Source organism: Sceloporus occidentalis, unplaced genomic scaffold (genome assembly GCF_023333645.1).
Source record: "Sceloporus occidentalis isolate IW3139 unplaced genomic scaffold, rSceOcc1.0.p SCAF_7, whole genome shotgun sequence".
Lineage (NCBI taxonomy): Eukaryota > Metazoa > Chordata > Lepidosauria > Squamata > Phrynosomatidae > Sceloporus > Sceloporus occidentalis.
Window position 1 is genome coordinate 71505641 of NW_028316987.1, and position 12992 is coordinate 71518632.

A 12992-nucleotide genomic window follows, 5' to 3' on the forward strand; every position below is an offset into this window, starting at 1 on the left:
GTTTCCTAATTATAGCATGCAAAAATCATCTTTTAAAAAGAGAGAGGTTGGGGTTGTGAAGGAAGTCTTTTTACAGCCATCATAATTACAGTATATCATGATTATGATACACATGAATCCCTTCTTGTCCACTTGGGGGTGAAAAAAGGAGAAATTTAAAGCAATGGCTAAACAAGAAGTGTGTGTCACATTTTACCTATCACATCTGAGAAACTGGGGAGGAGTGGAAGAGCAAAGAAAGGACCTTATTATCCAAAGTGCAAATTTAGCACCCACCTCCCAGCCCTAAGCAGCTCAGATCTGTATAAATAACAGCAGCTGTGATCCCACACATAATACCACTGCTTCACTCTTCTTAGAAGCTTCTGAGGGGGAAGGAAATTGATGTTACAACTCCTGGATCAAAGGGAAGAATCTTTGAGCTGCCAATAGAGGTACGACTGTTGGATGGTAAAGCAATGTTAACACCCAACGAACATAAAACAAGCACTCAGAGTGTTGTCAAACTGCATTATACCCATGGATAATCTTTGATGAGAAGAATCAGCTTGGGGTATACTTTGAGACTTGGACTATGACTCCTTAGGAATGAAGCGTGGTTTTGGCATGGCTTTTGGCATCTTAGGACGCATGCATCATTTAAACAGCATACCTCCAAAGTGAACTGAAGCTGCTTTATTTTTGGCCTGTCTGTATGGGCTCAATAATAGGTTGGCCTGAGGGTCGCCATAAGTCGGAAACGACTTGAAGGTACACAACACACACACACACAGAGATGCACCCGTGGATAATCCTTGAGGGGGCAGGTGAAGAAGTGGGAGATGTACCTTGCGCCCAGCGGCAGAAGATGGTGTCTGCGAGGCCCTGGGAGCCAGGCTTCTTGCCCCACACCAGGTGGATGACCTCCTGCCCTACTTCAGCCATGGGGGCGGCTCTCTGGCTGGGTGGCTCCGCAGACTCCTCCTGGAGGGAGACACCAGAAGAAGGCGGTGGCGGCGATGGAGAAGAAGCTGAGAGGCGGCTGCCCACCCACTTTCCCTCAACATGGGCAGAGGCGGGAACCGGCAAGCGAGGCGTCTGCTCCGAGGAAAAGTAGAAGAGGAAGTGGCACCGACGATGACGACCCCGGGCTGGAGGGCCTGCGGGAAAGAACCGGTGTCAGTGCAAGAGGTCCAAAACACACTGCAGAAATAATCCAGTCTGAGACCGCTTACACTGCCCTGGCTCAATGCTAGAGAATTCAGGGGGTTGTAGTTTTGTGAGACATTTAGCCTTCTCTGTCAGAGAGCCATGGTGCTAAAATATAGTACAATTCCCAGGATTCCCTAGCACTGAGCCAGGACAGTTAAAGTGGTGTGAAACTGCATTAATCCTGTAGTGCAGATTGGACTAATATTGGTCCAAAACACACTGCAGAAATAACCCAGTTTGAGACCGCTTAAACTGCCCTGGTTCAGTGCTAGGGAATCTTGGGAACTGCACTTCGCTGAAGCACCACAGCTAAATGTCACACAGAACTACAGTTCCCAGAATCCCCTGGCACTCAGCCAGAGCAGTTAAAGCGGTCTCAAACTGGGTTATTTCTGCAGTGTGTTTTGGACCAATACATTAGTCTGATCTGTGCTATAGAATGAATGCAGTTTTGCACCACTTTCAAGAGCCATGGCTCAATGAGGTCCAAACACAGTGCAGAAATAATCCAGTTTGAGACCGCTTTAGCTGCCCTGGCTCAATGCTAGGGAATTCTGGGAACTGTAGTTCTGTGTGACATTTAGCTCTGGTGCTGCAATGAACTACAGTTCCCAGAATTCCCTAGTATTGAGCCAGGGCAGCTAAAGCGGTCTCAAACTGGATTATTTCTGCACTGTGCTTTGGACCAATATATTAGTCTAACCCACACTGCAGAAAGAACCCACGCTTTAACTGCCCTGGCCCAAGGCTAGGGAATCGTGGGGATTGTAGTTCATTGTGGCCCCAGAGCAATCTGACAGAGAGGGCTAAACGCCTCGCAGAACTACAGTTCCCAGAATTCCCTAGCGCTGAGCCAGGGTAGTTAAAGCGGTCTCAAACCGGGTTATTTCTTCAATAAAGGAGGAGGAAGCAGGGCTGGGGACGAGGCCCAGCGCCTCAAAGGAGGCGAAGGCCGGCAGCGGAGCCCTTCGGAGGTTTCCTTCGGGGAAACTTACCTCCGCAGTCCCACCCGGACCCTCCCTTCCTCCCCGTTTGTGCCTATTATACCGACCCGCCTTCCCACTCTCCCAACTCCGGCAGCTTCCTCCGCCCGTCTGACTCGCTCCTCCCTTCCTTCCTTTTCATTACTAGTATTCTACGAGGGCTCCCTCGTTACCGACGGTTCTGATTGGAGCAGCCCATGACAAACAAGCCTCTGGTCCAATCAGAAACGAGCTTCTCTCTTTCTTTCTCTTTTTTGCCCACCCTCTTTAGACTCAAGGGAGTTTAAACACTCTCACAGAGGAGGGTTAGGGAGGAGTCGCACAGGCGCAGACGCGCTCCATTTGATTGGACGAAACGGTTTGATAAGCACGACAGCAGACCAATCATATCGTAGAAGCTTGACAATAAGACCCGGCACCGAACAAGCTCTGGTCGAATCAGAAGCGCGGTTGTGAGCCCCGCCCCTCCCTCTCTCTCTTCCCTTTCCACGCCCTTCTAGATTCAAGGGAGTTAAATAAAAAGCCTCTCAGAGAAGAGTTAGGGAGAAGTCGCGCAGGCGCGAACAGAAGGATCGAGCTTGGTTTTGATTAGATGGAATGGTGTGACAAGCACGACGGCGGACCAATCAGCGACGGATAGTAGATGCCTGAGGAAAAACCCAGTACTTAATCACAGTGGTTTTTGTGTTGGACGGACTATAGTCTGAAACGCACTGAGGAAATAAATCCAGTTTGACACCATTTTTAACTGCCTTGGCTCAATGCTGGGGAATTCTGGGAAGTGTAGTTTTGTGAGACATTTAGCCTCCTCTGCCAGAGAGAGCTCTGGTGCCCCAACAAACTACAATTCCCAGAGAGCCAGAGCATTTACAACTGGATTGTTCCTGCAGTCTGCTTTAGACCTATGATTCTGGAGACAGGGGTTCAAATCCTCTTGGTACCACAATACACTCGTCCCTCCATATTTGCGGCTTTGATCATTCACGGATTTGATTAATATGTCCTCTCTAGGAATATCTTGGTCCTCCAGTGCAACTCTATGGTCAACTTTAACTGAAAGTTGCACTGAAAAGGCCTAGAGAAGAGAGAATACAAAACACACTGTGGAAATGATCCAGTTTGAGACCGCTTTAGCTGCCCTGGCTCAATGCTAGGGAATTCTGGTAACTGTAGTTCTTTGTGACATTTAGCTCTGGTGCTGCAATGAACTACAGTTCCCACAATTCCCTAGCATTGAGCCAGGGCAGTAAAAGTGGTCTTAAACTGGATTATTGAGAATACCCCATTAGGCATTCGTAGCTCCTCCAGTCCAATTCTATGGTGAAATGTCTGGCAGATGTTGACCATAGAGTTGCACTGGAGGACCCAAAGATTCCGAGAGAGGTGTCCTCTCAGGTAAAAATATGGTGTTTTTGCTATTTGCGGTATTTCCATATTCACGGGGGTCTTGTAGTGGTTTGAGTGGTGTACTGCAACTCTGGAGACCAGGGTCCGATTCCCCACTTGGCCATGAAAGTCACTTGGTCAAGCCACATGTTCCCAACCTCAGAGGAAGGCAATGGCAAACCTCCTCTGAACAAATCTTGCAGGATAGGGTCACCATAAGTTGGTGAGATGGAAACTTTTTTTGAGTGCTGTAATTGTGTAGTTTTGCATGGCTGGCAGGGGTTTGGATTAGATGGCCCTTTTGTTGCCATTACCAACCCTAAAATGTCATGATTCTTCAACTGTTTTCTGACAACACTCAAAAGACTGTGCTGTGTAGAAGAGAGCATGTGGCCACTTGAATTGTGTCACTAGTGCCATTTGTTGTTCCACCCTCGGCTATAAAATATCTTTGGCTGTTCCCATTCTGCTACACTTTCTGAAACACATGCATATATAGTTAGTTCAAAATTAATTTTTGAATTTTTGTGTGTGTTGCATAAGTAGATTTTGACCTACTCTGAGCCTTCTGGAACCTTGGGGAACTGCATTGCTAATTACATAACTATGTATGTATTCACCTGTTGTGAAGCTATACCAGTACCTTTTCTTCCCCTTTTTTGTATGTTTCAGAATTGGAGACCATAATTCCATGCAGTGTTCTCAGGCCAGTACTCAACAGACACAGGTAGTGTGATAAAAAAGCTTCATTATTATTATTATTATTATTTTGAACAACGTATGAAGACACAAAACTTGTGACAGCAAAGCAAAACAACTTATGTTCTAATATACACAGAGAGAGATTGAACAAACCTTTTTTTGTCTGTTGCCTCCCCTTATTTGGTCACAGGCATTAACACTAGGAAAGGCACCAAATTGAGTGAGAGAGGAGAAAGTCAACCAACCTGGGCCATTCACTTCAAGATGGTTTAGCTCATGTGAAGTACACTGGTCCGCCAATTCAGTGTCCCTTGCCTACCAAAGGGGCTTGTGGTCTCACAAGGATGGAGACATATTGGATTGCATGGCCAGAAAGAGGAGGTGCAAGCCTGCAAGTAATACCCCTCCATAGCATCGGAACTGAGAACAGAAACAGCAAAATGTAGGCCTATGACTAACATCTTCACTTTTTTTCTCCTGTATGGTTTTTAACAACTTTCCTGAAGAAGCCAGTAGAGCTTTGAAAACTTGCAACATGGACATTGTGCATTTTGGTTCACTCGATAAAGGTATCACTGTTTGGTAAAAGTATTACTGTTTGGTGGATTTTTGATGTTATTGGATTTGCTATATAGCCAAAACGCTACCCCTGTATGTTTTCTGGTATCACCAGTGTTACTTTGCAACACGTGCTTGGAGCATGCAGCAAACAGCTGTCTAGTGGAGTGGTAGTGAGCAAGCAGCACATACAACCTGGCCTGCACTTCCCCCTTACTGTGTGATCAGGTGTGATAGAGAATGTGGTGCCATCAGGTCAGATTCCATTGAGGCTGGGATTCTCATTTTGCTTCAAACGGCAAAATGACTTCAGCCTGTGGTGTCGCTGAGGTTGGTATCATCCAGTGGGAAGATGGGTGGGAAGGGGAATGAACTGCCTTGCCCTCTATGCCCACCTGCCTTCTGGGGTGTCACCTGGTGTGGTGTCTGTACCCCCTAATGATGCCTTTGTCTTCAGCAAATCTGACAAGAAGGGGGAAGGGCAGAGCTATGTAGGTGGGTGGAGAGATTCCAGATTTTGATAAGATATGGGAGGAAAGAACAAAGCAATCTCACCTCTGCCAATTCAGGGGTGGATCCATAGCTCCATGGTAGAACCCATGTGTCGCGGCAGAGAGACGCAGAGACAGGAATGGGGGTGCAAAACTTCTTAGCTGGCCAGGTCTTGGCCAGCCCTTTTTATTCACATCAGGGTTACATTAGGTTTACATTATCTCATAGTACATCAGAAGGCAATTTGCGGAATCAGGGACCAATGTGTACTCAGGAAAATCCTAATTAGCAAAGGGAGCAGGATGTGTACACTGTCTCAGCCGAATCAACATGGGCTTATCCAATTATGGGTAAAGCATTGTCAACCAGAAGGCGAGTCATAATCCTATGGTCTGCCAGTAGGGTTATCACATTTCAATCTTGGTAAACATTGCTATCCTGGGAGGGGGCGCATCCCCTGGGTCTCCCAGGGAATGCCACACCCATGCCTCCATGTTAGTAAACCTGGATCAAAATGGTCAAAAATCCCCACCACCACCAAAATGATCCCACAAAACAAGCAAACCTTCCTTGTTATGCTTAAAAACTAACACTGTTACAGGCCATTATGTTACTTCACAAAAATAACAATGCTATGCCCTCCATAGCCAACGAAGTAATGTCTTTCAGGTCAAAATGCGACATGGGGTGCATCCACACTGCAGAAATAATCCAGTTTGACATCACTTTAACTGCCATGACTTAGTGCTACGGGATTCTGGAAACTATAGTTTTATGAGACATTTGTGAGCCTTCTCTGTCAAGAGTTCTGGTGCAAGAACCAGCTACAGTTCCCAAAATTCCAAAGCACTGAACCATGGAAGTCACGCAATACAGTACTTCCAAACACTGAGAGCATTTCGGAAAGCTTGATGTGTTATGTGTATTAAAAAACTGCTAGGCACAACCACCAGGAAAGTGAATTAGGTGTGTGAGTATATATGGGTGTATAGAATAAAACAATCACTTTTAAATGTGTCCACCTTAGCTAGCAGTGGAAAGAACCACCGCTGCAATGCTTTTTTTCCCCTTAAAAAATCCAACATGGATTGTATAGTTGCAGTAGTTAAGGCCATCAACAGAGACTGTGAGTGGCAGTTCACCACATTCCTAATTACTGTGCAGAATGGACCAGTGCTACTTTTTAAAGCCCTTTATTGTGAAAGCAGTATTACTGATTTAACACCAGGTGTCAATGCTGCTCTTCTGTTGTTAGCGCATCCTTCCCCTTTTTATGCTGAGGATGATTTAACAGGTTTTATATATGCTTCTTTTGGCCTTTGATTTGGATCTGGATCACTTAGCTATTATTTTATATCTCCTCTATCAGTATTTTATTGCAGTAGGCACATTACACGTTCTACTGAAACTCACAGTGTGCTTCATAGATGTGGAGAAACCGGCTAAAATCTAAATTTGGGATTAAGTCCAAGGAGATTAATTAAATTTAATTAATCATGCAAAGGTGGTGTGGTGGGCTGCTTTTGTAAAAAGGCTGCTCTATTTCCTCTATTTGAGCTCATATGATTTTTTAAAAAAATAATAATCAAGGGTAGCTGTGTTGACCATATAGGAAAGAAAAGTAATATCTAAAATCCACACACTTTTATTGGGCTGACCAAAATGCACAAAATATATTTTGCAAGCTTTTGAAGCTCCACTGGCTTCTTCATCAGGCAAAGGTGTTAAATAGCATACAGGACAGAAAAAGAAATTGACGAAGTTAGTCACAGGCCTGCATTTTTTTCAAGTTGTTGTTGGTGTTCTGAGTTGAGATGGTATGGAGAGATATCATTGCAGATAGGCCATTCTCCTGGCCATATGGTTGGTACTGGGAGATAAAGAATTTTAAAGTTCAGGATGGACACATCCTGGATCTCAGAGGAAGTACCTTTTTGTGTTGCTAATGGAATTTATATTTCCTGGGCTTTAAAATAAAAAGGTGATCTTTCCACCTTCTGAACACTGAAATTGTCTGCAAGACAAGTGAGGAATTTGTTGGACCTTAAATGCTACCCCACCTCCCTTCTTATTTGATCCGTTTCTGTGAAATAGGCTATACCCTTCTATTACCACATTCCAATCATGACACTCATCACACCAGGTTTCAATGATGACTATTATATCATATTTGCTTTGTTGTTCTAAGAGGTCAAGCTCATCCTATTTATTTCTTATGCTCTGTACATTAGTATAGAGACATATAAGATCATAGGCCCTTCCCCCTATCTACTCTTTAAAGGTTTTTTTCCTCCCACTGTTGAATTCTTGTGCTATTATTCTTGTTCTCTGTATAATGGTTTGGCTATTATCTCCAGCAGTTGATGAACTCTTGCCCTCAGGAATACTGTCTCCCTGCTGCACATAAATCCGTTTAAAGCCCTCCTGATCAAATCTTTCAGATTCTTAGCAAAAATGTTCCTGTCAACTGCTGTGAGGTGCAAGTTGCAACCCATCCCTTGTCAGAAGTCCACTTCCACGAAACTGCACACCATGGTCGAGGTGGCACAATCTAAAAAGCCAGTTGCTCACCTTTGCTATTTTTCTCTTCATTCCTGGGCCATACACTGGAAGCGCAAATGAAACAACTACCTGTTCATCCAGATCCTTCAGCTTCCTACTGTAGCCACATAGTAGCCACACAATCCCTTCTGATGTTCTGAAGGCTATGCCTTGCAGTACCATTAGTTCACATGTGGACCAAAAGGAAAGGATAATGGTCAGTGGGCTTGATGAGTCTTGTCAGCCTCTCCATTAAATTGTAAATTTTTACTCCAAGAAGGAGCAGACCCACAAACTACTCAATCTGTACCCCTCAGCAAGGGACTTCCGTACCATCACCACACGCCTCCTCTGAGATTTGGCAGAGGCCATTCCATGTGTTGAACCTCCCAGGAATGAGACAATAAGACATAAAAAGCTTCCATAGCATTTCTCCCCTCTCATGTAGATATTGCAAGTAGAATTTGGTATAGACAAATAGAAAATAATTAATCTGGGAGCAAGAGACCAGTCCAGGAAATGCGTGCCAAATGGAGCAATCAGCCCACATACTGGCCAGGGAAAGTAGTGGGAGAATGTATTGTGGAAATATTTCAGTACCAATCAGGTCAATGCAAAGCAACAGTGACAACTGAAGATGAGCAATTTGCTAGGTTGAATAACACACCCTCACAGAATATAAAAACAATGGAACACCAGCTAGCATGCAAAAAGATAACTGTCAGAAGATGCATGCAAGGGTACAGATATCTGTAATTCCAACTGTCATGGAAACACACTCGCTTTGGTCATGGCTGACTGACCCTTGTGTCATTCACAAAGCCACCTTTTCCAAAGATTAAAAAATAAGGGGTGTGTGTGTGTGTGTGTGTGTGTGTAAGAGAGAGAGAGAGAGACCTCATTGGAAAGCTAAATAGTTCACATGAACACTCATATATTTTCTGAAGTAAATCATGCATTTTGAAAGAGTTACTTTTCACGTAAACATACAGCCTTATTTTAATTGATAGTTTATAGTTCAGATATAATCTGCATGTCAAAGATGTATTTCCTTTCATCACAGGTGTCCAGCAATGTGGGGTCTGGGCTATTTATGGTGAGCTTGTTCAGGTTGTGTCCAAGATGTAAAGGAGTAGGACATTTGCTTTGCATGACTTTTATTTTTCATCAGTGTTTTTCATCTTCTAGTATATCATCTTTCTGATCCCCTCCAATATGGTTCATTTTGATTCTCCTGTCTTAAAAACTTTAAACTATGTGCTTGATTACTTTAAACCAAAAGCAAAATAGGTAGATGCTATTTTGGCACAGAGAAATGGCATAGAGGTCTGGCTCAATGCATGTTGCTGGCTGAGGCAAATAACTACAAGATGGTCCACCCCACTTTCTATCTGCAAAAGCTGACTTAGCAAGATTGAATGGGAACCTGAATCTATGCATTGTCGTTCACCATATCTGAAGGCTGTAGCCTAGCTAACATAGTGAGGTACAAGAAGACATGCAGCTACAAGATAGTGGTACATTGCTCCTTCTTCCAACACCTCATATTCACCTATTAAAATCTGTTGTCAGAGATGACTTGTTCACTATTCCTAATGGGAGGGCCAGTCTATTTAGATCAGGGTTTGAGTACTCCCAGAATATTGTCCAAATGTGTATGGTCAACTCTATTATCTTGACCTCAATGCAATGCCTGCTATCCCCAGACTATACCCCTTCCAGCACTCCTGGCAGGAAATGCATTTCACTTCTGGAAGGAGGATAACCAGAAGGCATTATTATGTGGTTAGTTACAGATGGCAGGTTGGCAGAATTTGTGATTTGGCTTCAAATATTTTGCACACCTTACACACATTTCCAGTTGGCTGGAACAGAAATCACTAATGAGCCATGAAAGATATGAGAAGGCTTCCCTTCACAGACAGTAAGAGCTCTTCCTCAACAAGCCAGAGAGATAAAGAGAATGGCCCTGTGCAAAAGCGGAGTCGGGGTGTAGTGTCTACACAAGGCACAACACAGGTCCACTCCCAGGGCGCCATAACGCTGTGTGCCACACCGCACTGCATGTGGCATCATGGCACTCCTCTGGAGCTGTGTCCGCATGACACACCACCAAAGGAGTGTCTTCAAGCTGCGGCGGTGCAGCTATCGCGCCCTGGAAAGGCCAGATTGGGGCTGCGATTGATGCAGCCCCAATCCAGTGTACCTGAAGGCTGCTGCATGCGCCCCTTAAGGGTGGTCTGCACAGCCCCCAAAAGAGATTATCTAATGCCTATACTGTACAGGCATACTTCACTTAGCAAACCCTCTAGTAAAGAAGTTTTTTTTGTGAAGATCTTTTATGTGCCCCAGCCCGTCCTTTTCTTCCTTGTCCTATGTCAAGCTGAGAGTCTTTTAGCAGCATTGGCAATGGGATTATGGTGGAGGAGGGCTGGAGAAACAGATATTCTCTGTGTCAGGTTGCAGCAGTTCATCTGTAGGAAGCATTGCAAAAAGTCTTGAACTGGATAAGAATGGCATCCTGTTTTAGCAATTCTGTAGCTGAATGTGCCAGCCAGAAACAGGCAAGGGAAACAGCAGCTACCTCCAGAAGCTGTTACTGAACATGTGTGAACAGCAAAACAGGGAGAAAAGGGGAAAGCAAAAAAGCTTGCCTCACCAGCTACTCCTAGCATGTTAAAGAAGCACAGATTTGTAAGTTTGGCCACCACATTGGAAATCATAAGATAAATGTAGACTGGTGAGAAATAAATCATCCCTGGAAGCATTTTGAAATAAGCTTCAAGTGATCTCCTCGGCTTTAAAAGTCTCTGTTTATTTATGCAAGGGTTACCTGACTTGCTTTTTCATTTCACATGGGCAAATTGTTAGTTCTGGATAAAAAATTTCACTGAAACATGTTGAACTGCTCTTCTCTTTTGTGGTGTATAAATAGATCCCTATTATTTTCCATTTTATTTGTGCCTTTGGTGCCAAATTTTCAGTTAAAGAAGTAATGCCCAAGAACACATCTGCTTTGTTAATTGAGGCATACCCATACAAGCCAGTGCAAGCTTTAAGAACTGTAGAGGAAGGCTTTCTCTTGGTTTCACCACCTTCATGGGCATGTTTGATGACCACATCAGAGAAAGCATTTCCTGTGGCTGTTTCTATGGTGTTGAACAACCATCCAAAGCAAGGACATCATTAGAGGGGAGTGGGGGAGTGCAGACCACACTGGGTGATTCCCTAAGTGGGATGCTGCTGTTGCTCCCTGAACACTGAAGCCATGGGGTGAGGTATAGTTCGGTGGGAGGAGAAAGGAGATGCTCACTCGCAGCCACCATCAACAAGTGAGCAGAGCATCTCCTTCTCCACCCATTGAGCCTTAGCGGCCAATGTTCTCCTCCTGTTTCTCCAAATTCCTTTCCAGATGTAGAAGAGGCTGCTGGATGGGTGGGAAAGTGAGGAGGAGGAAGGGGTAGCAATGAGGAGGTGGTGGCAGTGGCAACAGCAACAACAGCAACATGGAGTTGCTACTTGCCATGCTCTGCTTCCAAAACATCGACATGGACTCTGACTCAGATACTGAAGCAGTGGACATGTTGGACTCTGCTGCTGAACTAGAGCAGGAGGAGGTTCTAGAGCCACATGGTTCAGATACAGACTAGAGTGCAGTACCAGCTCTGGCCAAAAGTCCTGCTCATACAGACATAGAAGACCACCTGCCCCTACCTACCTACCTTCACTGAGCAGAGGCAACAAAAAGAGGGTTTGAGGAGGTCTCAGAGGATTTATAGGAAGCAGCAATTAAGCAGCTGCTGCGTTGAGCTGATGATCTATAAATTTGTGGGTCCTACCCTCCAGGGGTAGTGAGAGATTATCTGACCTACCTGGCTCCGTGTTGTGTTCTTGAACTCTGTGCTTGATGTAGACTGTGTTGTTGACTCTGGATACCATTTACCTGACTTGGATATTGCTGAACTCGCTTGTCAGACCTGAAGCTTGTGACCTTTCTTTGTTTGGGACCTAAGGCTTTTGCTTCCTAGGCAAAGTGCATGTTGGACTGTAAGCTGCTCTGTTATTTTGCTTGCTTGTTAGCTGGTGCCATGTCTCCAATATCTGTGTAGCAACAAGCCTTTGGCTGGTTGCCTGGACTGTGTTTGGACACTGCTCCTGCTGCTATTTCCAATCTCTTAAAGGGTTGCCAGTACCCCGAAGATAGGGGCAGGCAGCGGCAGCATTATTCATTTCGTTTCATGATTATTACTGAAAATAAATTTCAAAGATATAGCCATGTTAGTCTGTAGAATCAATAGGTAGAGAGATCTTGTAGGACCTTTGAGAATAACTGAAAGAAATTGGCAGCATGAACTTTCGTAGACTCCAATCTACTTGCTTAGATGCATTTGGTGGAGAGATCATGAAGAAGTAAAGAACTAACCCAAGTACCACATTTAATTGTAGTAAGTGTGACCCACTGGGGTTATAAAACTTCCTTGCAACTTGTAGTCATGGTAATCATATTTTATCTAAAGGGAATAGAAAATGGAGTGATGATATATAACTCAGTTTTTATTGAAGCTCATAATTCTAATTGCCAGAGCTCCCCCCGCCCCTGCCACACACTGTTTTTATGCTAAAACCTAACAATATGTTTTTAGCCCAGGGCACATTTTGGATTTGATGTTTGCATTTGTCTTGAACTAGGTATTCTGATTACAAAGCAAGGTGCCTTTCTCATAATTTCATCATCACCACCATCAGTTCTTGTATGCCTAGAACAGTGGTTCCTAATTTTGGTCCTCCAGGTGTGTTGGACTTCAACTCCTAGAATTCCTGATTGTTGGCCAAGTTGGTTGGGGCTTCTGGGAGTTCAAGTCCAAAATATCTGGAGGATCAAAGTTTGGGAACCCTTAGCCTAGAAGAACTAACACATTTTGCATGCTATATTATTTTTTAAAATAAATCAGAAAATGTGACGCCCAAAGATTCATTTAGGCTATACCAGCAATGCAGAAATAACCTGGTTTGACTCCATTTTAACTGCCATGGCTCAATGCTGTGGTATTCTGGGAACTGTAGTTTCTTGTGGTATCAGAGCTTTAGCTAGTACATTTATTTGCTAGGAGCAAGAGAAACAAAGTCTGAATTGGTTGT

The 12992-nt window shown here is 44.3% G+C and overlaps 1 protein-coding gene across 1 annotated transcript in view; it reads right to left on the minus strand.

The window, feature by feature from the left end:
* The window catches only part of MINDY3 (MINDY lysine 48 deubiquitinase 3), a 44512-nt gene extending 42164 nt beyond the window's left edge, over positions 1-2348 (minus strand). Inside the window, exons 1-2 of the mRNA XM_089533307.1 lie at positions 2243-2348; positions 828-1139 (exon numbers count right to left, since the gene is read on the minus strand). Coding sequence (XP_089389433.1) covers positions 828-924 — 97 coding nt within the window. The 5' untranslated portion in view covers positions 925-1139; positions 2243-2348. The remainder of the gene's footprint in view (positions 1-827; positions 1140-2242) is intronic.
* Positions 2349-12992: the final 10644 nt, after the last annotated feature.